The sequence below is a fragment of the Pomacea canaliculata genome, linkage group LG3, assembly GCF_003073045.1.
Source record: "Pomacea canaliculata isolate SZHN2017 linkage group LG3, ASM307304v1, whole genome shotgun sequence".
Lineage (NCBI taxonomy): Eukaryota > Metazoa > Mollusca > Gastropoda > Architaenioglossa > Ampullariidae > Pomacea > Pomacea canaliculata.
Genome location: NC_037592.1, coordinates 32028070 through 32054644, shown reverse-complemented (window position 1 = coordinate 32054644; position 26575 = coordinate 32028070). Strand labels below are relative to the sequence as shown.

The following is a 26575-nucleotide window of genomic DNA, read 5'->3' as shown; positions in this document are numbered from 1 at the left end:
AAACGAAAACAGACTACTGTACTTTATAAATCATGATCCTACATCAACATGAATCAGCCCAAATGTACGGAGTTGTATGTTTGGTTATTTACAAATCGCAACTGTATTTTGATATACGATTGGTTACAAATACCTGAAAGGACCAATCGTAGTTAAGATGACTACTTGCTTCGGTTCGGAAATCATGATCTAGAACTATGGACAGCTAAAACTTCCTGTTCCCAGTCTAACGAAAAGAATGATCACGATCAGCGTAGGAATCACAGCGAAGTGGTTTCCTAATGTGCTTTCTGAAATTAGGAGATAGGATAAACAACAAACTGAGGGCCATGAATAAGCTAACAAATATTGTTCACTCTGGATGGATGACCAAATCGCCTCCCGAACAAAAGCTGCAAGCACCACTGAAATTTCTTCGCGCGGTGAGTAACAAGTTTGTTGATCATGCCTGTAGTACTTTAGTATCAATAGAATTTCCTGATAGCTGCCGATTTCTTTTCCTATTTTGATTTTCTTAACACGCCCATTAACGTTAGCCATTCAAAGATGAACTTTATATATATATAAAAAATGGCTGGTCTGTTTTTAGGTAGTCTGATATTAATCGTTTGACTTTCGTAAGAAGACGTAGATTTTTTTGACCTCATTTGCACACATTCCAGTGCACCCTTGTATATTATGTTAAAGTGAATACGCTCCTCATAAAAGGCTAAACATACCTTTCTTCGTTATCATTTTACGTGCATTGATGCGTGCTTAGGTGTATGCATACACAGGCATTCTTGTAACTTATACACATTTATTTATGCTTATGACAGTTTGCACCTATTACAAAAATGTTCCATGTTTATGTTTGCATTTTTCTTGTTTTTTTTTTAGTTTTGACTTTGAAGGAATCACTGAATATGTGCATGTGACCATGATGAATACAGTTCTGTAAAGTGCCCAAGTTTTTTTCTAATTTGCATATCATGAAAGTTAAGACATTAAAGAGTAAATCTGTTTCCCTCTCTCTCTCTCTCACACACACACTTTCTCACTTTCCTGATATCCTCTCTTTTCCTTATTTTAGATGTTTTGTTTTTATTGATAAAATAATAACACTTAAGAGTGTAGCCAAAAAATATTTAGTTTGGGCTGAAAGATTTTAACCTACAAGAATCCCATTAACCCAACATGTTTGTTGTAGAAATAAGAAAGCGTGTATGTAAAGGAGCAACATCTGTTTTTATCCAGCATGTTACGGCGTGCTGTGGCATAAGGTGTTTGAATACAAACTAGGCTGCTGAATCTTCCTACCTTGCAGGTCAAGGTCATTGTTGCGTACACAAGTGTACAACAGCAAGGAGTCAGGCTTTGATAAACATGGGGACCATTTTTTAATTTGATAACCAGCTATGTCAGTACTATTTTATTAATGGCACATTTACAGAATTCAATTACTAATGGGATCATACATCATGGTGCTCACTTAAAAGTTGGTGTCAAGAGCTAGACATTTGCCAGTCCAGATATTAAAACTGTACATCTGAAGCCTCTGAATTCATATTTATACAGATTACACTTATCTTAAAAGCTAGTGAGATTTTTATCTCAACATATCAGATAAATTTCCGTAGGAAGGTCTTACTTTTTAAAGACCTAAGCTAGAGAAACGGAAAACTGGACAAGCCAGCATATTAAATAAAGAATGCAAAAGAATAGATATTTAATTATATAGACTTTGATTAAATAAATGTATAAATAGATAAGTTTAAGATATGAGTACAGTCACTTCAATCCAGGTAATAATCTTTTTAAAAGACATCATTGTAGAATATTACTTCCAGCATGCAGTGGATATAACCCCACAGTTTGCTGAACATGGAGAATTGGTCATAAATGTAGGATACATTAGAGATATTGCTTTCTTATGTGCTTCTCAACAATACTTCTGGCATCAGAAAATAAATGAGAAGATGATCTTTTATGATTGGGTGTGCACATTGAAGATAATGATGACAATAATAATATTGTTTTATGTTAAAGAGCACCTTCCACACCAACATTAGCAATCTTAAAGTAGCATAAGGACACTGTGTGATATCAATTGACATCAGATGCATCTAAGAAATTGACCATCATTCACATCATTTATGATCATAACTCGCTCTCTCTTACACAAACCTGGAGAAAAAGAGGATGGTGTATGTCAAGGGAATTAAATATCAGAGTATTTATCAAGCAACATGGTGATACTTATAGATGTATCTTGAATGAAGGGGTGTTATTCACTCATATTCTGGAAGAATATATTTTTATTAAGCTTAGCCAGTAATTTAAAAAAATGTGCATTGCTAGACTGTGTCATTGTCTCACTTTTAGTATTATTTTTTTCTCTTCCACATTTATGCAGATGTTTTTGTTCAGCTTTTAAATGTTTTCGTACCTTCCATTGAAAGCATAAATGATATCTTTTTATCAAACAGGAACTTAAATCACATTCACATAAAGCAATTTGGGCTCAGTCATTGCTACTTTGCATTGACGCATATATACTAAACAGGATATCCGGATACAGAAGCAGTTGTGGACTTGTTGTTTTGCCTCCTCCTTGTACAGTTTAAAGTAATATAGTGGTGACAGGATAAGAGTTTTGTCAAAGCAAGAAATTAAAATAGGTATATCATAATTTTTTGGCATGATCATGTCTATTATTATAGCATATAGCTATTAAAAAATTTGTCATCCAAGTTTTTGTTTTCAATTCATCATGAACACAAGGTAAAATATTCTCTAACCTTTCATCATATGAAGCAGTAAACTGTAAGAGATTTGCTGTTTAGGGTATAGCATATGGTAGGTGGAGCACAAACCCTCTTCTGCCACCATTTACTTACCTTACTGAATCAGATATACGTGTGCTGGCTTGGAGAAGTTTGTCAATCACAGGTCTGGGCACACCTGCAAGCAACTTTCTGCTTGGAAGCTGAGTACACTAAAGTTTTTTGGGGGTCTGAAGTTTCCTTCTGTGGATTGTGTCAATGGTTTTGTGTTGAGTGTCATTCTGTAGTTACTACAGTGATGTCCAGTCACTAGATCATTTGTTGCACTGAATTTATCACTACCCGGAGAGCACTACTTCTGGTTTCCTCTGAACTCTGGTTAACAATAACAGTGCACATTAATGTAGTGTTAAGAATGGGACTTTGATGCTCCGAGTAAAATACCATACCTATTGTTTGCAGCATAGTATTCGTGTGCTTATTCATTTAACAAGCCGTGTATAGGTACACACTCAAGAGACATTTATTACAAAAAACAATGGGAGCAGTTGCTGAGGAAATCATCTATTTAAGACACAATCATCATCATCTCAGCCACTACTTCTGTTTAACTTCCGCTTTGTGTTATCTGTTTAGGCAGGTGTGGGCAGGTCTCAAAATTCTAAGCTATGTGACCGGCTGGTAACATCAAAAACCCACGCCATGTGTTTACACAACAAACTTGGTGATAATTGAATGGACAACAAATGAGCACATAATGGCGTTCGCTTACCAAATTTATTGTGTAGAGTGAAGCTGCTTGAATTTGCTCACAATAAAACCAGCCTTTTCTTTGAAGGCAGCCACCCCCAATGCTCTCAAATGACATGTCAGCCCTGTTATCTTTGTACTTTGTGTTACAATGTTACAAACTCCCAATTACTAATGCTGTTGTACTTGATAAATTAAATTTCAATCAAATTAACCTAGGTTGAATAAAAATATTAGAAGTGCACTTCACATTTTGGCAGACAAGCCGGTTCGCAGGCCGTAGTTTGCCCACCCTTGGCTTAGGGGCTTGACCCCCATCACTAACAATCAAGCAAACAATACTTTCCCTTGTAACCCACCTTTTTCCCTTCTGAAGCCATGAAGCTGGCATGCTACCACTTAATGATGCCAACTTTCCTAATTCGTGGCCAAAATGTCACTACTTTTATACTCTCAGTACTCGTCCCTCCTCAACAACCTTCAACTTCCACTCATGGAACTTCACATGTTGGGTTGAACCATGGATGTGTATAGGTGGATTGCTGTCTGTCTGCCAAGACCAACGCTTAACCTCTCGCGAAGTTCTCCGCTGTTGGGACGCAGGCGAGCCTAAACAAAGAATGTGACTAAACCGGAAGCTTTGTAGTATCATGCCTCGTTTTAGTAGTTAATTGTGAAAAAAAAATCGTCTGCCAGCAGTCCAGTAATACAAGTTTGTGGTTGAACAGAATGAAACGGGCTTTGTTTTCCCTTGACACCCGCACCTTCACCATGACGTCGATGAAAAATCAGGAGCAAAAGTAATTTTGCCTTTGGTCGATTATAAATGCTCATGACAAAATTGGGGCTCCCCTCTCTGCCGCAGGACGCGGTGGATAGTGGGATGTCGGCTTACATGCACGTCGTGCCTTAGTGCGCTCGATTGAACGTCTTCGCATTGTCAGCCATATCTTTGCTCCATAGCTGTTGTGCAGATAATACTGTCAACTTGCTCATCTCACCTCCACACCCCGAGCCCCCAATCCTGCCTTATTGTATTAAGTGGTACCCTGGCTTTAAGCGGATGCGTGCATTATTTCCCTCTTACCGACGGTGAAATGTGGACGCACCAGTGAATACGCAGGTATACACGCGTGCCAGTGTACATGCCGCTGCTTGCTTGTTGAAGGATGGCGATGCTTACCTCTCCTACCCCCACCAAGGACGTATACATGTATAGGATATTCGTGCCCCCACAGACTCGCATCCCCACCCCTACCTTTCTGTTGCCTGACGAGCGCAAGCTTTGGACGCCGTGGAAAAAACGTTTACATGCCAAGAATCGTGGATGTCGCCACGTCGTCAAATCACATGTGCTTGGCGTGAACCTAAGTCGACTGTGGAAGTCCCTGGAATCCCATCAAGCCACACAGAACCCAACATGTATTAGGTGCAACCATTAGAAGGCTTGCACTAGTAAGGTTAGCCTTCTGAAATTACAATACAGTTTCAGTGAGAGTCATACAATATGTTGTGATACTACAGAAACAGTCCTTTTGTTCTATTTTTGTAACCGAGCACACTTTACAAGCACAAGCATTTCACAAATGGGTCCATTGGGATTAATAAAGTTGGCCATTGTCATTTCTCCACATGGTGTCCGTACATGTATTTGATTATTCACGCTGCCGCTGTGAATCTTCGCACTCCAAATCCCACGAGTACACTTCACACACTTTTCTTTCATTGACATATTGATGAATGGCAACCGTTCACACATGCACTGATATATCCCTCTCGACAAAAGTCCACATAATAATGTAAAAACGTGAGAGTCAGTAACATACGGGATATTCATTGGTTAGAATTTTATTTTGTAATCACCCTAAATGCCTATCGAATAATCTTGAACATGTCGCACGAGCCAAGTGCAGCTAGTTTCTAGGCTATCATATTTTAACAGTTTTCGAGGCACTGGGACTCGTTAAGTGAGGCTTGAAAGAAGAAAAGTGTGGGCTAATACGGTAAACGTTAACAAGCCAGAGCTGCTATTGCTAGCCGTCAGTTTTTTTTTCCGGTTTAGAACATCCTGACTCTTCAGTCAGCGGCGGGCTTGTTATTGACCGGATGTCATGTGATCCCTGTACTCTTGCGCACGGCAGTAGCCGTGTTTCTGCCAAGCGCGATTTCCTGAAATAGATTGTGGGTAGCAGTGCACCCAAAATCTTGCAGATTCATGGAGGCTGGTGCGTCGAGAATGGTTAAGCTTCATACAGGTGTCTTACTGTGGTAGGAGCTACCATAATAAAGAATATAATGCCTGGATTTTTTTTCAAAGGGGAGGAGGGGTATATTCTTTACCTTTGTCGTTTCTGTTGGTGTCATGGAATTTGAAGGTACGCGGTCATCCAAGTGTTTGTGTTGTGTATGTGTATATACAGTCTTTGGTATTGTTAAGGAAGGTATGTTTCTGTCTTAAGGAGGGCATCACTGTTTCCCTTCGTCCCGCAGTCTCAGCCTAAAGTTTTGAACAGCTCTAAATCGTGTTATAGACGCAGGAAGAGGAGGGGTCTCCGGTGTGGCCACAAATCAGAGTTTGATAGAATTGTGTTCCGTAAACTGGCACGGGTGGGACTCTTCGCAGATGCTGTAGTAATAAGAACTGTGCTATTGGTTTGTTTGTTTTTTGTTTTTTTGGGGGTGGGTGGGTCGTACGAATGCAGTACCTTGGCAAGTAGTTTAACTTTGTTGCAATGAAAACGCGCTTGTGTGAATTACTTCTGGACAATATTGTGACTTGGGTATGTTGTGGTGTGTGTGTGGAGGGGGAGGGGGAGCCGGGAATTACGATTGCCAACAGTCGCAAGGTCTTGATGTAAGCGACTTGACCCCTCTCCTAGAATCAAAGCTGGGTCAGTGTGTCAGGCATGCAAGGGAGGGCATGTAAAGTCGGTCGCAATGGTGGTGTGCGTTGCTCATGTTGGGGGGTGGGGGTGGGGCGGGGTGTGTCTGCGGTTGGGTGTCGTGCGCGTCGGTAGATGAAAGACGAAAGCTTATGTCCTGCAACAGCTTGACTGGCTTCCGCATGCGAAGCCGTTGGATGGTAATAGGCGCCTAGACTTTGTTGTGTGAAATGTGCTGTTCTTTCGTTGGTCAGCCGTATCAAGAGTTGGGGGTTGTGATTTACAATACGTTTTGTCTGCTTCTGTTCCTTTGTTTAGAGCTCCCATAAGTAATAAACCAAACAAAATACAGTCACATCTCACATAACTAAACATCTATACTCAAACCCCTACAGCGGCGATTGTCAAAGGCACACCATGAATGCTCTTACGTGCGTCGGATAAGAAAACTAGGTACGTTTGTCCCGTTAAAGAGTGCGATCGCATTCGGAAGACTTGGCGACCGGTTGCTTCCATCCACGGCCAGTAACATTTAGTAGTGATAATGTAGCGGATGAGAGGGCCCTATGATATTGCTGGCAGCTTATAACCGCACAATGCTGGTGTATAGAGCACCTAATAGTCTTTATAGTCAGGAATCTTGCAGGAAATCTTGGCCACCTTCATCAAGAAAACTTCATCTTTGATGTAAAGGACACAGAGCCACACAGATCGAATGTTGATCAGGCTGCGATATTCTGACTCGAGGACAGTTGATGTGCGGTGGTGTATATGGGATCACATTATTGCAGACGTCATTGTCAGCAGTGGTGTATACACCTTATAAACCAGGTGGGGTGTCGTGGTTTATTTACCGTGATACAGACGCCATGAGCCAAGGGTTGTATATTTGCCCAGTGACACAAGTTCCATGTTTAAGAAGATAATTGTTCAGTCGTCATCTGTTGGGGAGTTAGTAATCGGGGTGTAGTAGTTTTATTTTCTTGTGCTTAGGGAAGAAGAGATGTGTCAATAGATATCTAGACCTTGGTACAATGTCTGTATTAACTCATCAACTCCGCTTGTTGCAGTGGTTTTAAACTTCCTGGTTAAACTTTCTCAGCACCTTCCGGGTTTCTGAAGTTAAAGGCAGCCACGTGATGTAACCCGTCTTGCCACAAGGAAAATTCAGAAAATTAAGCATGAAAACTGTTAGTAGCGCACAACATGTTCTACTCCCAATATTTCCTTCTAGATTTGTATAAGACGCCGACCAACCGAAACCACAGCATTGATTCACCCCTATGCCGCATATCACGACTCCGTATGCATAAACTGCTGCATGCTTTATGAAGTACGTTTAACTTCACCTGTTGGTGATAATCGTCAACGTCTTCTGTCTTTTACTAGAGAGTTGGGAGAGGGAGACGTTAGTAGGGGTTCATTTAAATCACATCATTTCTTTCTCAGTTTCGCATCTAAGGGATGATTAACGAAATGGCACGGGCACGGACTTCTGGGCGTTAGCGCCTGTCATCCGCAGCGCCCAAATGGGTATAGGACACCTCTAATAATATCCTGTCAGCGGGCAGGCAGGCTAGAGTGTATCATCAACCTCCGAAGTGACAAACTGGCGTAGAATGTTTCTGATGCCAGATCGGCGGCAGGCAAGACAGATCGCTAACAGGGTGGCCGACTTCCTCGCTGCTGCACTCCAAGCTCTTCAGAAGTTTGGGTGCGAGCTGTTAGTGCAGTTACTGCACCCGGCTTTGATCACTCCCCTCAGTTGTACTGCTTATCATAGTCACCGTGTTGTTGACTAATGATGTAACTTAAACCGCCTTTGCTCAAGTCGTCAACGGTTGAGCAGGTTTTTGCATCCTTTTCGAACGGCATTATTTTTCACCCCCTACTCCTTCTTCCCCACCCCCTTCCCCCCAGACAGCGCGTGTCAGGAGGTGCGCGTGGCGAGAGCTCCGTGGACGGCCAGCTCAAAGGTGATTTGGTGGCGAGTGGGTGAAGAGTGTTGGTGGTGCGGGGAGGGGAACGACAGGGAGGACAGAACAGTAGCAGACATTATGAGCAAGTAGCTAAAATAAGAGGGGATGCGAGAGAAAAAGGACCCCCCTCCACCCCGACACACACACACCGTGCAAGCACTTGAAAGAACTATGAAATCTCACGAAACCCGCCTCTAGCTATTTCGACGCCCAGTTTACACGACGACACGAGGTGGCTTCTGGGAGTTTGCGGAACATGGACATGATTAGGGGCTGTTGTTTTAGAACGGCCGCCGCCGCCGGCATGGGTCGCCGGGTGCACAGGTATCCCTGCGACTTTGTCCCTCCCACCCCCTCACAGCGCAGGCAGCAGTCGCCCCACACGGACGCGCTCCCGTCATCAGCCCGTACAGGTATGAGAGCGAGGTAATGGTGCTACCTAGTGTGCATGTGCATACGCGCGAGCGTGACCAAAGAGAGAGACTGACGCAGGCACAAGTAGTGATTTTCACCTCCAAGAAAACTCAAGTGCCAAAAAGTAATTATTAATTAAGTGGTTGGGCGGTGGAGGTGTTGAGTAGTAGTCCTTGTAGGTGGTGTAGGGGGTTAATAGGGTGGGCTATGAGAACAGAAAGAGTGTACAACTGTTGCTTAGAATTGTTTTTCAGCAAGGAAGCAGAGGAAGGGAAAACCACAAGAAAAGACTTACATTATAGATCAACACAGTCCAGTGTAGGAACGGTGTTTACCTGTTCCACATTGCAAGTCTTGTGGGTCTGTAGGCGTTTTTTATCACTGTGTGTTTCAGCCATACTCTTTGAAAATGTTTATTCTAAATAAACCTGATGTCCAGCAGGGTGCATTCATTGATATGCTAGAATTGCATGCTGCATTCAGCAATGGTTGGTGATCTACAAAAAAACATGTGGCTTAACAAGTTGATTGGATCACATTTTTAGATATGTATTTTTAGTACAAGAAAAGCAGTTATAAGTCTAGTCTGTGGGTGGTGGAGGGGGAGAAGGGTTTAATCTTTTTGAAAACTCTTTGCAAACCTTTTTGTGTTTGCTTGTGTACATGCACATCCATGAGTATGAGCCATTGCACTTTCTGACAGTGATAATATAGATTTTGCTTGGGATGAAAAACGTGTGTTCTTTTTATAATAGTTTAACTTGATTCATAAGTTTCTTCTTGAGCTTTTCTTCTCAAGCACAATTTTAGAACTGAGAAACCCAGAGCTTGTCATTGTTCACTTATTTTATCATATTTTTCACTGGGTGTCCTTTGTTTTTTCAGTCAGTTACATGTTTAGAACTGCCACAGTTTTAATGCAACATCACAGATGCATTACAGTTTGGAATAAAGTACATTGATTAATATTGCAGTAAAAACCCAACTTAATAGATATAATCTTTTATGTGACATTATGTTGACATAGATATCTGCCACCTTACCAATTGAGGTTTTTCTTTTCCCCACCCTCAAGAATGTGACAGTATATGGAATGAGATTAGTAATAATCATCTTTTTTTTTCAAAAACATTTAGGTGATCTTCCTGAAAGTGTCAAAATTTGTGTCACAGAGTTGGGCAAAAGGCAAAAAGCAGAGGCAGATTGGATGAAACACTTTTTGCCCAGTTTCTCACATAGAAGAAGATCCGTTATCAGTCAGTGCTAACAGATTGTCTCAAACAGACATGAAGCTGCCTTTCTGTTCATTGAACATTCAGATGGCAGTTAGCTGATAATTTTTATCTCCAACACATTTGATGTTAAATTTTGATCACTTCAGTGACTGTAAACAGGATGCTTTAGATTAACACTAACAGCACCATCTTGCTTATCTGACTCCGCTGATGTACTTGTCCCCATTTTAGAGACAAAAGCAGCAGACAATGACAAATAAGCCAGAGTATTACAGAGCGAGCACTATGTTGACAAGAACAGCAGTGTCATGCAAACTGAAATACAAGGATAGCCATTTTGACCATGCTCAGTTTTTGTGAAGTGTTGTAACAAAAAAGTCTTCATTGAAATCCAAAGCCTCTCATAGTGACACCCAGTTTAAGGGGGTGTGGTGATGCCTCAGACTTTGATCAGAAACTTCCACGTGGCAGACAGGAAGTGAGTTCAGTCTAGTGTGCATACTAATGAACTGACAGCTGCAGGAAGCAGGAGCTGTCAGCTGTGACCTCACCTCCTGCCTTCAAGACTAGGCCAGTATTCTTCCTTGCGTAGAAGTAGAAGAGGTAGAATTCCAGCTAATTTCTTGGAAAGTTACTAAGATTAGAATGTTGTATAGCTGTTTTATGTCTAGACTGTCTTTTAATCTGAGTGGCAATAACAAGTTTTTTTTAAAAGGACTTATTGTTGTTGGTCTTGCAGACAGTCAATTGAGAATCAAAAGTTATGGTAGCTGCTGCATTACATACGTATTCAGTCTTCTTTGTCACTTGGACACTGGCTTTAGCAAGGTCACTTTTAATCATCCAGATCATTTCATGCTGAGAGTTAATGTGTGTAATAAAAGCTGGTCATCTTAGTGTTTGTGAAATGTTTTCAGGATGATTTAAGGCCAGCCCTAGGGAATGTATAAGATTGCATATTAAGATTAGAACCTTTGATACATTAAAGATCAATGAGTTCCTTCATGCTTGTATATTTCTCTCTGTGTCTCTCTTTCATCATACACACACAATATTCCATTGGAAGAGTTTAGTTTCCCCTACATCTACATGATTAATAAAACTCTTGAAATCCAAAACTGCTTACTAATTTTTAGTAACTATGCATGTTTCAAAAAATGTTCCAACCTCTGTAATTCTATGCAAGGACCAAATATTGCTGTCTCTCTCTCTATCCTTTAACCTTTTTTTGTTGCAGCCTAGTTCTGTGTAGTGAAGCCAGAATTGATATGGCTGCTATGTGATTAAGCTATCCACAGCTACTTTCTACAGTACACATGATTATAGTTTCAAAAAATATGCTTTTTCTGTCATGCTTTTGTGTGTGCAAGCAAGGGAGCATGTATTGAGGGGCTTGTGTGTGTGAAAAAGAGAATGTGAGTGTGCAAAATGTTGGGAGGGGGGGGGGTGGGTGGGTTGGTGTTTTACGCCGTGCCAGCAACTAAGGCTATATTACGGCAAGCAGCCAGCCCTGTAAACAGAACAAAATGTTGGGAAGCCTTTGTCCACAGCAATGATAGCTGAAAGTAATGTTTCATATTAATATTTCTGACCTCATTTCCTAATTACAGGCATTGAATATTGCTAGTGAGGCAAATTACAGTAATTACATGTTTTCCCGTGTCTAATAACTCTTGCATGCTTGTCTCTCATCCAGCACTCTATAAATGATTTTCTGAAACACTTCATGCTTTATTTTGGCTTTATGCTGGTTTGTGTTATTATTTTACATAACTGGTGAAATAAATTTGCACTGGTACATATGTATCTGAAGGCAGTAATTTTAAAGAACCAAAATTATTTTATTTCTATGATGCATTAGTGAACTATTTTTATTCCATTGAAATATTTCCAGTGATAACCAACAAATCAGACAGATATCATAATCACAAATTAAGCAGTCTGTATTTTCCTGCCTCTCCAGTGTTAATATTAGCAGGGTTATTCACTAAAGAGGTCACATTTGCCAGATTAATGTGCCTAAATTTATTTGCTCCTGCATCAGGGAAGATTATTGTGGGGGTGTAATGAGAAGGAATTGGGAAGACTCTGTCATAATATTCCATAAACCTTTATTATTGATGGCTGAAATATACTTAAATAGTATGTGTATAGCTTTCATATATATATAAATTTGTGCAATGTTTTTTGTGGATATCACAGTGAATTATAGTGACTTGTCAAAGGGATTGTTTCCAAGCTTAAATATTTGTGTTTTTAAAATATTTGAAGAAATGCTGGTTCTGTACCTTGTTTATTGAATGTGCATTTAACTTGCTACCAGCAAGGTTGCTTTTACATTTGATCCACATTTACATTCTCAGGAAGCCTGTTCAGCTATGTATCAGATGCAAGAGAGTTATGCTCATTTCTCATCCTTTGATGACTTGTGCTTGAATAAAGCATGTCACCTTGCTTTTTGTCTGTGACTGTCTCTCAGCTGTTCTAATTACTCTGGTTTCAAGCTGCAGTCTGAGATCATCACCACAGCATGATTAGAGTACTGTTAGTTAAGAGTAATGCAAGATGTGTACATGCAGTGAATCTTCTCATTCTTTCTGACCAGGAAATGTTTACAATGAGCATTTTGTAATATGAGTGATCCTTGTGTGTCTGTTTGGCAGAAATGGAAGGCCCGATTCTTTGTCCTTCACAAGCCCTCAGGCAGTCTGCCGGATCACTACGAGCTGAGCTATTACAACTCAGATCAGTGTACCAAGAAAAAAGGATCTATAGACCTTGACCAGTGTGAGCAGATCATTGAGTCACTTGACTCAGAGCAGTATCCATTCCTCCTTGCCGTGAAGACTGTTTGCAGAGGAAAGGTAACTACTAAATTAAGTTAATAAAGTAAACTACTAAATGAATAATGGTAGTGTGACAAATCAGATATGAACATATACACTTGATGCTGAAAGTTACGGGCAGATTTATCTGTATATTTTCAGGTACGAACTTACTATCTTGCAACATCCACAGAAGACGACATGAGCAACTGGGTACAGTGTCTCTGTCGTGTGTGTGGGCTTAAGCAGGAGGATACACGTGAGTTTTGATGCGAATATGTTACTGCTGGAGTGATGGTTGTAGTCACTATCATAGAATCCTTGAATTGCCCTCACCTCCACCTTCTGGTTAGAACAGCTTTATTTGGCAGGGAAAAAAATGATCACCTTTGATTGTCTGCAGTGAAATATTATATTGATTTTTGAACGTATTTTTATTTACAAGGTGTTTTGCTTCTTTGATGAGTTCATTGCATTAATATTTTCTAGTTCTTGCAGCCAGTTGTAAATTTTTTTTTTATTTTGATCAAGAGTAAAGATTGAAGAAGTGGAAAGGTTAAAAAATATTCTAACTGCAGTTTTAATTTGTATCTGATCAGAAATCTATCTACATCGTAAGCATATCATTAGAAAATACACCCTATTTACATATTGATGAGGACAGAGGTTATGAAATCAATATTTTTCTGTTGGCTTGATAAGTAGTTTGATTTTTTTCTTTTAAGTGCTTAGAAATTATTTTCATTTTGTACTTGACTGTCAGTAACTTGATGGAGTTCAAAAAGTATAGTTTGGTACATGGTTTGTTAGAAAGGGGAAAGGGACCTTTTCCACCTTTGCATACCTTGATAAGCAGGTGAGATATTTGTTGCAGCTACAGATATTCCAGATAGTCGAATGAGCATGGTTAATGAGCTGGGTGTTACAAGCAGTGGTACTGTTCCAGTTGCCAGCCCTGGCAAAAAATCCTCTGGTGACTTTTCCTCGCCTATCATCACACAGCCAACTGGCCATGACTTCCCTTCCAATGGTTCATCATCTTCTCACTCGACTTTGCAGTCCCCGGCAGTCTTGTCCACCTCTCCCCAGTCCTATGTGTTGCTGAATGAATGTACAACTGGGGATTCTTACAAAAGAACAGAGAGCATAGATAGTGTTCCTGAGTACCAGGCACCTCCCCCTCCACAGAAGGTTGGCCGCAGCACACTGGGCAGCAATGCCACTACCATCAGCAGCAGTAAGACAAGTCTTGACGATAATGTTTTTGATCCACATGAAGGCACCCAACGAAGGTCAGTGTGTGGCAATGATATTTATGACCATCCACCACCCTCTGATATTTTGCACCCGGTTCCACTGCCCTTGCGTGAACGAAGTCCCATTTCCACTCATTCCAGCGTCAGCGAACGACCTGACTCAGCTGATTCAGGGGGCTGTCGTCTTAGTGACAGCTATGATGTGCCCCCAGCAAGGAGGAGCCATGACTCACATTTACCGTCCACAGCATTGCCTACTCCACCTCAGCGACCACCTAAACCACATGGTGTGAGTCAGTCTCCATACCAAAATGTGGGTGGAAGGAGTCCAGTCTCAAAGAATATCCTGGATGTTGTGCCTAGTGCCCCTAAATCATCTGGGAACCTCCTTAGCTATGATATCCCTCGTACAATGAACATTGCTCCACCCAGAGAATCAGCTGGTCTTGATTTTGCACCACCACCACCGCGGCATATTCCATCAAGACCAGGTAGTCATGCGTACCTGAACACGGTTCCTGGCCTTGGTGCTGCCCATGGTGCAGTTGGCGACTCTTCACTAAAGAGGGCTGGAGAAAGCAGCAAGGGAGTCTTAGCAGACTTCATGGACAGAGTGCCACCAGTGCCTAGAGAATCTGATATGGGCACTGGAGCTCAAGACTTGTACAAATCTCCGCCACTGCGGCCAGCACGCTCCGAAACCATGCCAAGAACACAACCATCTTCTACAGCCTGGGGACCTTCAGGACAAGTTGGTAAGGGAAGGTTGTGCTTGTTATAAAAGCTAGCAACATGAGTATGTGTCTCAGAAATTGTGTTATGAAGGCTTTGTTTAGGAAGACAGAAGAAACTTTTGAATGAGGTGATCTGATTGGGTTGTGAGAATAAATGAATGGGCACACTAGTGGTAGAAAAAAAACAACTTTTTTTTTTATTATTAGACTTGATATGCGTATATGTGTATGTATGTTGGTGTGTGCAATTGCCTGTGTGTGTGTTGTGTACATACAGTCACTGATTGTTTCATCCTCAGACCAAACCAACCAGCCATATTGTTCCACAGCCTTAAGCGAAATCTTCCCAATTATGTATTGTCTGAAGTAAAACCACATCGTCCCAAGACCAAAAGCTAAATCGGCCCAGGTCCAAAAACAAATCAATGATTGATGACATAAGAAGCTATTAACGTCAAATATTACCAACAGAGGGATATATTGTTTTAACATGAACAGCCCCCTATTTCAAACAGATTTTTTTTTCTGAACCCTAACCCTTTGCTTATAATAATAATATTGTCATTTTATGTTGCACATTTCTCAACTGCAGAGTAAAGGCAATATGTTTAAAGTCAAAATGCAAATTCAAAATGAAATGATAATCTATAATTTAAAAATTGTTTAAAGAGAAAATTGCATTCATATACACCATTGTAAGATATGATTTCCGCATGCAGGTGGCCATTTTTGTTTAGTAAAATGGTGGTTGAACTTATTTGTTTAAAATAGGCAGCTGAGTTTGCATATGTACAGTGTTAGAACAGTATATGGCACTTTTGGTATTAATTGGTTAGTATCTTGTGTCATTGGTGATCAGTTTGTCTTTTGGTCTTGGTATAATTTGGCTTTCGGCGTTGGCAGGATATGAACATAGCTGGGACGATGTGACTTAGGCTGGTATGGAACAGGTTGAGAGAGACAAACCTGCATGCAAGGCATCACCACCATCTGCTTTGCATCTTGGTGATAGCTTGTGGAGTTTTGCAGCTGTCTTGAAGCCAGTAACATCTGGCTAGAATAAGAGTAGGGCAAAGCTCTTTTTTCCTGATGTCCCTTTTTCACGATTTTTTCACCACAACAGAATCCATACCCGGACGCAACAGGGTGTCTTCTAAATACCGCAGTGATGATTGGAGCATGATCTCTGTTGTGTTTGTCTGGTCTTGGGTGGGGTTAAATGGATATGCCCTACCAAACACTTCTGCACTAAGTGCAAGACAGCCTACAGGGGTGATAACCTGCAGCCTCACATACTGCCATACTACAGGCCATAGACCAAGCACCATTCTCCAGAATAACTTTACCAGACCACATAATAATGAAGTGAATTTATAGAGTGCTTTACCCCACCATCAAAGGCTAGCTCAAAGTGCTTTACAAAGGAAAATATAAACACATAATAATAGTCAAAACAAAAGAGTTTGTGTTCTCATGTTGTGAGGATGAATTCCACCAGCACACATGCAGTCATTACAGCTCAGTTATACTACTAGAATATTTATCTCTAGCCTTCTCCACATTTTGGACAGTCTTGGCAGCTGTGATTTGTAGTTGTAGTAATATCATTAGTTATAGTACTGGTGGTGGCAGTAACAACATAACATTGTCCATTGTTGGGGTACACATTACTGTCATGTATGTCACATCAACACCGTGACAGTGAAGAAAATAAATGAAGCAGAAGGCAAGATCATAGATGTTAGGGGTTCGAAATGTCCAGAAACTTCCTACCACTGCAGCATCAAGTCAACTGCAAGGACTGGCCACTGGATTTTACTCGACTAAGCTCTTGTGGGAATATTTGGGCTGCCAGCCATAAATCACCCTCTGCCAGCTGATCTTAACCAAATGTTACTTTTTCTTTAGTGAGTGAGTGGCAAATGATTCTGAAGACACTGATTCAGTCCTTCGTATAGATAGATGCTTTTGAGTTTATATGTACTGTAGTTTTCCATATTTTTGCCATCAAAATAAATTTTTTCAATAATTATGTTCTACAAACAGTAGGGCTTTCATTTTTTTATGTCATTTGGTTATGAATGTACAGTTATTTTTTTTATCTTTCTAGCTATTGAGGCAGAACAGCAAATATGGAGCACAACACGCACAAAGAGTTTCAAGCGAAATGCTGAAGTGAGCCGTTCACCTCGTCCTGCCAGGTACTCATGCTTTTGCAACAGCTGTGGCATTATATCAGTAACAATTAGAGATGGGGGGGTGGGGGGGAATTAGAGATTTTCCAAATAAGAAATGGTTGTATGTCATGAACTTTATTGTTATAGTATGTCATACTAATAATGTTAACAAAATATTTTCTCAGTATCATTGAGATAGAATATGTGTGTGTATATGTGACCCTCCACGATGAAATGAGTCTTAAATCGCACAGAGCAGTTTTGTGCTAGAGGCCCCGAAAAGTGATAGGGGTCATTTTTGTGCAGTTTGACTTTTCTTTAAAAATGGATTCCTTGGTTATTTAAACTATCAGGAAAATACACTGCTTTGTTAAAATAAAAGTTAGCAATGGACTTAAAATACGTTTTAATCGAGGTACCCTACTGATATTCATACCGATTTCAGACGAAATTTAAACACTATTTCGATTTTGTTCCCCAGTCATAACCCCATCATGTTATACCTTGCCAGAAGGCCCGGAGTCTGTATGTTTAACTTCTTTAATAAAAATTTCAAATATTAACTGATCAAAAGATTTGTCTGCAAAAGTTTAGGAGTAAACAAATCTGGTCGGACATCTCGACGCTATAATCTTTAAACCCGCTTTTCTCCAAATGGCCGCCACTGTACTTTCACTCTTCAGATGTTTATAACTCACTCAATGATAGGACTAGAAGAACAACTTTTGTATCAAAAGTTAAGTTAAGTTCAGATTCTGTACTTTTTAAAAATATGCAATTTGGCAAATCTCAGATTTCTAACTTAAGACTCAATTTGTCGTGGAGGGTCACGTGTATATATGTATATGTTTTAGACCGCCTCCACTGGAACCACGTCGTCCTCCACCACCACATTTAACAGGAGTTGCATCCAGTTCTGATGATGACGATGTGTCAATTGATGGAAACAATGTGAGTTTTAAGGTCTTTTATGCTTACTGCTAAAATAGGGGCTGACTGATTTTAAAAAAAGGATTTGTTATTAAAGTTTATTTCCAAGTAAGTCTGTGTGCATGCGTGCGTTCCTGCCCCAGAATGTGTGAGTGGGTATTTTTTTATAGGGGTCTATGTAATAGTTCCTTTTTTTGTGTTCGTGGTGAACTTGAACAGCAGTACCATGAATTTTCAGCAAGTGTTTTCATGAAGATTATTGGTAATGACTAATAATAAAATAAATATAATAAGTAGCAAGGGGGAAAATAGTCTATCTTGAGTTAGACTTTGTGAAGTGGCAGAAATATCATGATTACAAGATAAACACAAATTTAAGGAGCAAAATCCAAAGTGGGTTCAGTTTAATACTTTATATGTGTGCGTATTATTATTTTTGTTTTGAATTTTCTGTGCTTTGACTTGATACTGGAAACTTGAACATGACCTTTTTCATCTTACATCCTCTGGAAACAGGCATGCATCTGGTCTAGAGTAAAGGCATTCTCTCTCTCTCTCAATTTCTCTTCCAATTTTATTTATTCATTTTATGTGCTAACATTTGGCGTTTGGTCTTGTTTCTAGACCCATCATGACATCAGTGTAGTTCGAATGAGCTCTGTTCCTGCTGCTCCTGAGCGGGACATGGAGCCTGAGCTGAAATACCTTGACCTTGCTCTTGAACACCCAGAACCTGGCCGTGTGCAGCCTGCTCCTCATGTGCATGGCTCACAAACTGAATATCGTGAAATAGACTTTATCAAAACGAAAGCCCTTCAGGACGTCAAGAAAGTTCGTAAACTTCATGGAAAGTAGATTTTATGGGACTTAATTACACATTCATGGTTTATGATCTGTACAATAAGTCTTGGGCCTTAAAGTGTGTATATTTGAGGATGTGTAGCGGGTAAAGGCCTAGAAGAGTGTATCTTGTGGATGTTTTCTGCAAATGGCGTTGTCACAAAGACCTCAGTATTCAAATATTCAGTGATACTAAGTGACACTTGTTTAAGTCAGTTCTTGTAAAGATGATGACATGATACCATCTTTCGTCTGTTATTTTAAGAAACTTTTTTTTAAAAGTAGAGTTGCTTTCGTTCATGTAGTATGCACCCTAGGAAAACTGTTAATTATGTTACAAGTTTTGAATTATAAAAATAAAAGGGAAGATGTTACAAATGCTTGGGGCTTAGGAGGATCATGGGCTCCATTAAACATGCATAGAATATGGGTTTGTCATGGCAACACGTATGTCAAGTATTTTTGCTGCTTGTTCTCAAGAAAGTTAATTAAAATTGCAGCTTAAATATTGGTATTTACTATGTCTCAAGTTTACTATGTCTTGTTTGACATTGCTTCTATCTTTGACCACAGTCAATTAAGTATGTGGAATCTTCTTGTTGAAGGCAAAAGTGAATGGAAACTAATTGTGTGCTTACAAAAAAGAATTTTTGATTAGCTCTCTGTAACCAGCCAGTCATTTGAGGGAATCAAGACAATAGGCAACAGCCTTAATTCATTTCTTAAGCAGAGTTAAGTCTGCTCAAGCATACCAATGTGAATTTCCACTTAGCTGAAATGAACTTACAATTAGACAATTTTTGAATTTATTCATGCACACCAGCTCAGGATCTCTTGGTAATGAATGTTTTAAAGCCCTTAGAAACTGCTGTTAATGGATGTATTTACTTTGGCTGGTTCTTGGTAATGTGTTACAGTGTTACACCAGTAGTTCATCAAACAACAATCTACAAAAGCAACAATTGTCTTCGTACCTTCTATTTATTGGAACATTACTTGTATGCAAGCTTTGATGAGATAAAATAATATATTTATGAGCAAATTTTCTTCATCAGAAGAGAAGAATAACAGATAAACTTGACAAATTTTATTCTGTATAGATTTTAGGTTATATTTTTTATGGGAAGTGTGTTTTATTTTTAGCATGGAGCTTACTGGGAAGATAAATGACTCTTCTAAGCATACTAAACATCAATTATCCCAGATTAAGGAAAGAATTACCCAACATGTAGTCATGCAATCTGTTACTGAATTCTATCATTTGGATAATTTGTTAGACTTTAGTTTTGAATGTTTATAATCAATATTGCAGTACCCATGATGTTGAGATATTAAATCTCTTCACCATTAGCCTGTGTTCTCTGTTAAGTGTTCATGCAAGGCTCAAGACTCGTTAGGAAATGGCTAGTACTGCAAAATGTGAATATTTGCTTTTGATGTCTTCCTGATCTTTTGGAGAGATATGCAAAACAATGTGTTTTATTTCTAATGGGGAAAAAAGGAAGTCAGTGATTTACTTTTGGAAAAATGTCTTTCCTATAAAAGATTTTAGAATGTAACAGAAAACAGGAAGAAACAAGATTAGGATAGTGAATAAGAATATGCTTTCTAGTATGTTAATGACATTCAAAGATACCCAATGAATGTCATCACATCATTAACTGCTTCCATTTGTTGCAGGACATCTCCCCTTTAACATGTCTCTAGTTTGGGTTACTTCTAGAACAGTGGTTCTTAACCGGGGTTCTATCAAACCTTAGGGGTTCGGTGAGTCGGTCTCAGGGGTTCAGCGGAGCCTCCGCCACGGAGGTCAAGACACACCAGCAATTCGTGATGACACGAAAGAAGGGTTCAGTGAATGTGCATATGAAACTTGTGGGTTCGGTACCTCAAACAAGGTTAAGAACCACTGTTCTAGAAGATAAATGATCAGTTCTCTTTTCTCATTTTTCTTTGATTCCTAATTTTTGGTTAAAAGCAGAACAATTACAGTCATTAAAGAGAACCTTAGGAAAAAACACACTTTGAACACTACTATAAGCAGAATCGTATGAAGAAAAGAGTTGAGAAAAAGAAAGTGAAGATCATTTAAAAAAAATTGTCATACTTTAATTTATAATTTTTTTTCATATAAATTCTGTACAGTGATGGTTGGTTCAATTTTTTTGTTTTGGAAGTAGTTATATGATTAGAAGTCTAAATATGTAGGCATCTGCATAATAATAATAAAGTGATCAAAGATCATAACAGTAATAAAGATTTAGTGTTCAATTTTTTAAAGTTTGATCAGTTTCATCATTTTTCTGCTATAATAATACATAGATATTATTAATATTTGTATGCTGTTACTCATATTCATAATTGTTGTAATGTAGTTGGTGGTATCATGTGTAGTTTATGCTTGTAGATTGTGTCACATAAATTATGTATATACTACTTTTTGGAGGGTTATCTCCATTCATTTTCCTTTAAAATATTAAAGGTTTGGATGCATGTTTTTTCTAATTTATACATATATTTGTATATATGTGCAAATAATTGCATATATAGGTATCTCAAAACTGAAGTTACAGATACTTGCATAATTTAGACTGGGTACGTGCTAGATCTGGCTTATGAGTAAGCTGCAGGTCTAAACAGAATTTTAAGACTAACCAGAATCTTCTTGAATGAATGTGAATTTACACATTGCAGATGGGAAACGATGTGTGTATGTAATAATAATATATAATATATATGTAAGAATCAGGCTGAAGCTAATGTTCTACGTTGTTCTCATCTGGCTCTTTTTTTGTAGCCAGAGCTAAGCTAACAATCGTGAACACAGTTTTGAAGTCTAGCAATCAGCAATTCATTTTGGATAAAGATCTCAATAATTGATCTTAAACTGCTGGAGTACATGAAAGAGGATGGTGTCTGGCAAGAGTATGTACCATATGTACATTTAAGCTCTTCTGTTTTTTTATTTTTTTTTTTTCACGTTTCCTTGCAGTTACCACAATGAGGAGTGAGCCTGGTAAATAAGCATGACTCGATGCTTTTGCTTGATGTTGGGTAGAAAATTTTTAAACAGGTTATCAAAATGAAAGAAGGCTTGTAATAATAAAAATGACAGGCAGAAATATCATACAAAGGGTTGTGCCTACCTATTTTCATTTATGAAACTTCAAGACATAAAGAAGTAAGCATCATTCTTTACTTCAAAAATATAGCATTTCACCATGAGTTAATGTAAGCAGACTTTATCCAGTGTCTAGGGTAGGGATGGGCAAAGTATGGCTTGCAGGTTTCACCCATCCTGCAAACAAACGTCTTTGGACCAGCCCATCTTCCAAAATGTGTTGTTATTTTTGTTTGTTTTTTGTATTTATTTATTTAATCTTAATTTATACAACAGACAAAAGTACAGAATTAACAAATACTGCAGCTGACATAGCTGATGAGTTGTGAGAGAGCATCAGTGTTAGCTGTCTTCAACGGAAAGGCTGGCAGTAACTTATCATGCAGTATAATTAATCATTTTGGTTAAATGTCTGACCACTTTCACTGGCGTTGTGATAGGCCTCAGACACAAAGTGTCATCAGTACAAATCGAAAACTTTGTGGGCTTAGCATATTTCTGTTCTCTTCCCAAAGAATCTAATAATAGTCATAAGTTCATTCATTGTGCAAAAGGTTGCAGTTTTGCACAGTATCATGGCAGTTGGGTGACTGGAAAAAGAGAAAGGTTGATGGAATGTCGACATGGTATTTTTTCACTGATATTTGGAATAAAGTGGTATGCTTAATTTGCCAGGAAAACACCCCAGTTTTTGAAGAGCACAATCTGAAGTGACATTTTAACACAAAACATCCAGAATATTGCAGTGCACTCTGAAGAATCAAGGGCAAAAATGTTGTGCCAATGGGTGGAACAGTTGAAGAAACAACAAAATATTTTTACCGAACAGAGCAAATCCAGAAACAAAAGCAAGTTTTATTGTAGCTTATTGCAAAAGAGAACAGGGCACTCGTGAACAGTGAGTTCCTTAAGAAATGCATGTTTAGATGTGACTGAAATCCTGTCCAGAGAACTTAAAGGAGTTTGAAAATATCAGTTTATCTAGGAAAGCAATAATGTGCCGAATAGAGTTCAAGGAACTTGATTTTCTGGTTAAATGATAACTGGTATAACACAGGAACTGCTTTTGATAGAGTCGGTGAAATACTTTACGACAGGTGAGGATTCGCTTATGAAAGTGAAAGGGTGCATCAAGAAATGAGGGCTTCCATGAAGAAAATTGAGAAGTGTCACTACTGATGGATCTCAAATTTAACAGTGAAGAAGATTTGTCTTATGACTAGAATTCAGCAAACTGTTCATGAAATATATCAAGACCAGTCTCCTTTCTACATTGCATTATGCATCAAGAAGCACTGTGAAAACTTATTAAATATTAACCATGTTGTGAATACTACAATGAAAATTGGAAACTTTATTCGAACATGAAGGCTCAACCACTGACAGTTTATCTCATTGTTGGAGGACATTATAGATGATCACAAAGATGTTCCCTACAACATAAATGTCCAGTAGCTAAGCTAGGGAACAGTTGCTAAGAAAGTTTGGTTACTCTGAGAAGAAATAGTTCAAGGCAAATGCTTTCCATGAATTTTGTGATCTCTGTTGCCATGCAGATTGTGCCTTTCTTGTACATCATGGACCATCTGAACAAACTCGGTGTGTAAAAATATTCTTGTTCAAAAATTATATTTTGCTCTGGCTGCATTTGAACGGAAACATTATCTCATTTCAAACCAACTGAAGGAAGGAAAATGTAAACACTTTCTACCCTGAACTCATTGACAGTTGGAGTCTGTGAAGCAAGAAAATATGGGAAAAAGTTGAGTGAAATGTGACGGGAATTTTCACAAAGTTTCAGGGATTTCAGAAAATCAGAAAGTTAAAAGTATTGTCAAATCCATTTACTATGAACATGGAATGTCCACCAGATAGTTTGCAACTTGAGCTATCAATTTACAGTATTGAGAGATCCTTTTAATTTTGAAAATGTTTACTAATTAAGAAAACATTTTTAAACTTAAAAGAATTTGCCTAAAGAATGATGATGTTTGCATCAATGGTATGTGTGTGAACAGGCATTTTTGGGTCACAAAGCTAAAAGACTTGCATCGTAATTAATCATTTTGGTTAAACATCTGACCACTTTCACTGGAGTTGATGGCCTGGGACACAAAGTGTCATCAGTACAAATCGAAAACATTGTGGGCTTAGCATTTTTCAGTTCTCCCCCCAAACAATCTGATCCTAGTCATAAGTTCATTCATTGTGCAAAATGTTGCAGTTTTGCACAGTAAGTTAGTATCGTGGCAGTTGGGTGACTGGAAAAAGAGAAAGGTTGAAAGAGCATTCGTGCATGACAGATGAGAATTTTGCTATAATTCTGGAAATTGCCGTGTGACTAGAGACATTGACTAGAGGTTGAAAGGCTTATAAGCAAATTTAAACAACTTTTTTCCACATTAAATTTGGTGTAAACTCCATTATGTACAAATTTTCTTTTTATCCCATTTTCACTCTGTTTGTTATGTAGTCACGGTATAGGGGTTTTGGTATACCAGAATTTTGAGACTGGCGTACAAAAAGAGGACTTTGCCTACCCCTTGTCTAGCGTTTATCTTCATGTAAAGTACAGTAAACTGGAAAGCACTTTAAGTTTTATGGAAAAAAACCAGCTGCATAATGATGAAGATTGTTGTGACTGGGACTGCTTGTTCAAGTGAATTTCCTTTGTGCCAATAAGCGCTGCTAAAAAAAAAAACAACCAAACATAGCAACAGAATGGAATGACAGATATTTTTTTACATGGCTTTTAAAGCAACTTTTTTCATATCAGCTATGCTGGTTATTATCCCTCATGGGGTACTTTTTTTTCTTGCAGATCATCCTTTCCTCTTTACTGTGACATTAAAGTTTGACTCAGACTTTGTTTCATGTCGCTTACACTTCACAAGTTTTACGTTATAGTGAATAATAAAATATTTGAATTTGTAGGGGGCATTTCTTTCTATGCTCAATGTGAATGAAAGACTATAAATGACGTGACAGTCAACCATACATAACAAGAAACAATTCTCAGCAAATGAATGACCCCATGACAACATAAAGTGTATGGATGAAGATTAAAGAACTGAGGAGTGAGTGGAAGAATTTGCTTATTAGCAAGTGAGTTAGGCTGTACATTTTTGTCTTGATCTTGAAACAAGGAAAAATAAGTTATTTTGCAGACAGAAATCCAATGAAGAGAGTGGGGCAACCAGGCTTGCCACTTTTGAGTGGATTTTAGTGTTTATGATGTTCAGATGTTGATAAATGAATATAATATAATAAACAAATTCGTAAACAAAGATCTCGAGTTGTGTGAAATTGGCGAATAAAAAGAAATTTCAGCTAGCTTCCATGCTCATTAACATGGCCTCAATTAGCTGTCGCCATTAATGCAACACAAGAAATTAAATATGTCCTTTCACTGTTCATGCCTACTGCATATCTTCAGTCTCTTGTTAGTACCATGTGTTAGATTTGAAAACTTTGGGGATCAAATTTTTTTTTAGGGAAATGTGGGAGGGAATAATATTTGGATTTAAAAAAAAATTCTCTCCTCTAAGTTCCGAGCATTTAAGTTAGTTATAAAAAGTTCGTAATGTATTGTTTATTGTTTATCATTTGGTTTTTTTAATTGCATACCTTCTTTAAAATTATTCTGCAATGGGAGCTTCCTCTGAAAGGGTCAGGCATCTGAAAATGAACTATTGATATTATTTATTACTAATGACTGAGATATTTTTGTTTTTAAATGCCTAACCTGTATCTTTTATTCGTATTGATACATGTTTGTGCACATTTTTAGGACTTCAAAAAATCATTGAAGACAAATGAAGCAAGATACCATTATTCTATATTCTAACATCAGTACTCTTTTGATATATCTGTTTCAGTGAGTGATTATGAATACTGATTGTTTTTACGCTAACCAGTTTCTGTTAACTAATTCTTTCTATGTTGCTAGCTAAGAAAGAAATGTTAAAATCTTTTAAAGACATGTACATTTTAAAATTTCACTCTGCTAAACATACAAAATTCAAACAACTTTAATATTACTTGCCTTTGTTTGGTTTTGTTTTCATTGACTGGATATGCCTGAGTATTGCTTTTCATGCCTGAATGGCGGATTGTTGATGGTCGTTGAATGGTGAATATAATTGAATAAAATTGTGCCTAGTATGTGTCGAATAGAAGCCTTATTAATACTGATAGCTATTATTATTAATATATGATGCGAATTGTGATGAAAATTTATTTGTGAAGTGTTACACTTCCACATGTTTATATTTTGAATTATCCTTTATTTTGATAGACAGCCAATTCGACATACTTGACCCCATGAGTGCAACCTGTTAGAAAACCATGTGCAGCATAGCTTGCTATTTCCTTGTGAACTGGATAACTAGTTGCAGTATAATATCATCAAATATGTAAATAAATTCTGGTGTATATAAATATAATTTTTTATCTTCAGTCTGTCTTACACATTATCATTTGCCAGTATAATTAGTTTATAAACTAAGAATTATTCTCTCATTTCTCCTGTGTGTGTGCGCTTGCACACTCTCTCACACACAATTTTCATGTATTTTTCATATTTGCCTTTTGGTTGAAGTCAGACTTTCTTTTAATCTGTGTGTTGTGTATGTGTATGCAAAGAGAGGTGTTTATTGGACAGCACT

The 26575-nt window shown here is 38.4% G+C and overlaps 1 protein-coding gene across 2 annotated transcripts; it reads left to right on the top strand.

Annotated features, from left to right (window-relative positions):
• Positions 1–148: 148 nt before the first annotated feature.
• On the top strand, positions 149–26348 carry LOC112559304 (GRB2-associated-binding protein 2-like). Of its 2 annotated transcripts, none has more exons than XM_025230427.1 (7): positions 149–422; positions 12689–12889; positions 13013–13109; positions 13731–14861; positions 16951–17041; positions 17872–17968; positions 18572–26348. In XM_025230427.1, the coding sequence occupies exons 1-7, from the start codon at positions 282–284 to the stop codon at positions 18800–18802; spliced, it is 1989 nt and encodes a 662-aa protein (XP_025086212.1). In that variant the 5' UTR covers positions 149–281; the 3' UTR covers positions 18803–26348. The 2 variants fall into 2 exon arrangements, with proteins under 2 accessions (XP_025086212.1, XP_025086210.1); XM_025230425.1 differs by having other exon boundaries at positions 150–422; positions 13725–14861.
• The last annotated feature ends 227 nt before the right edge of the window (positions 26349–26575 follow it).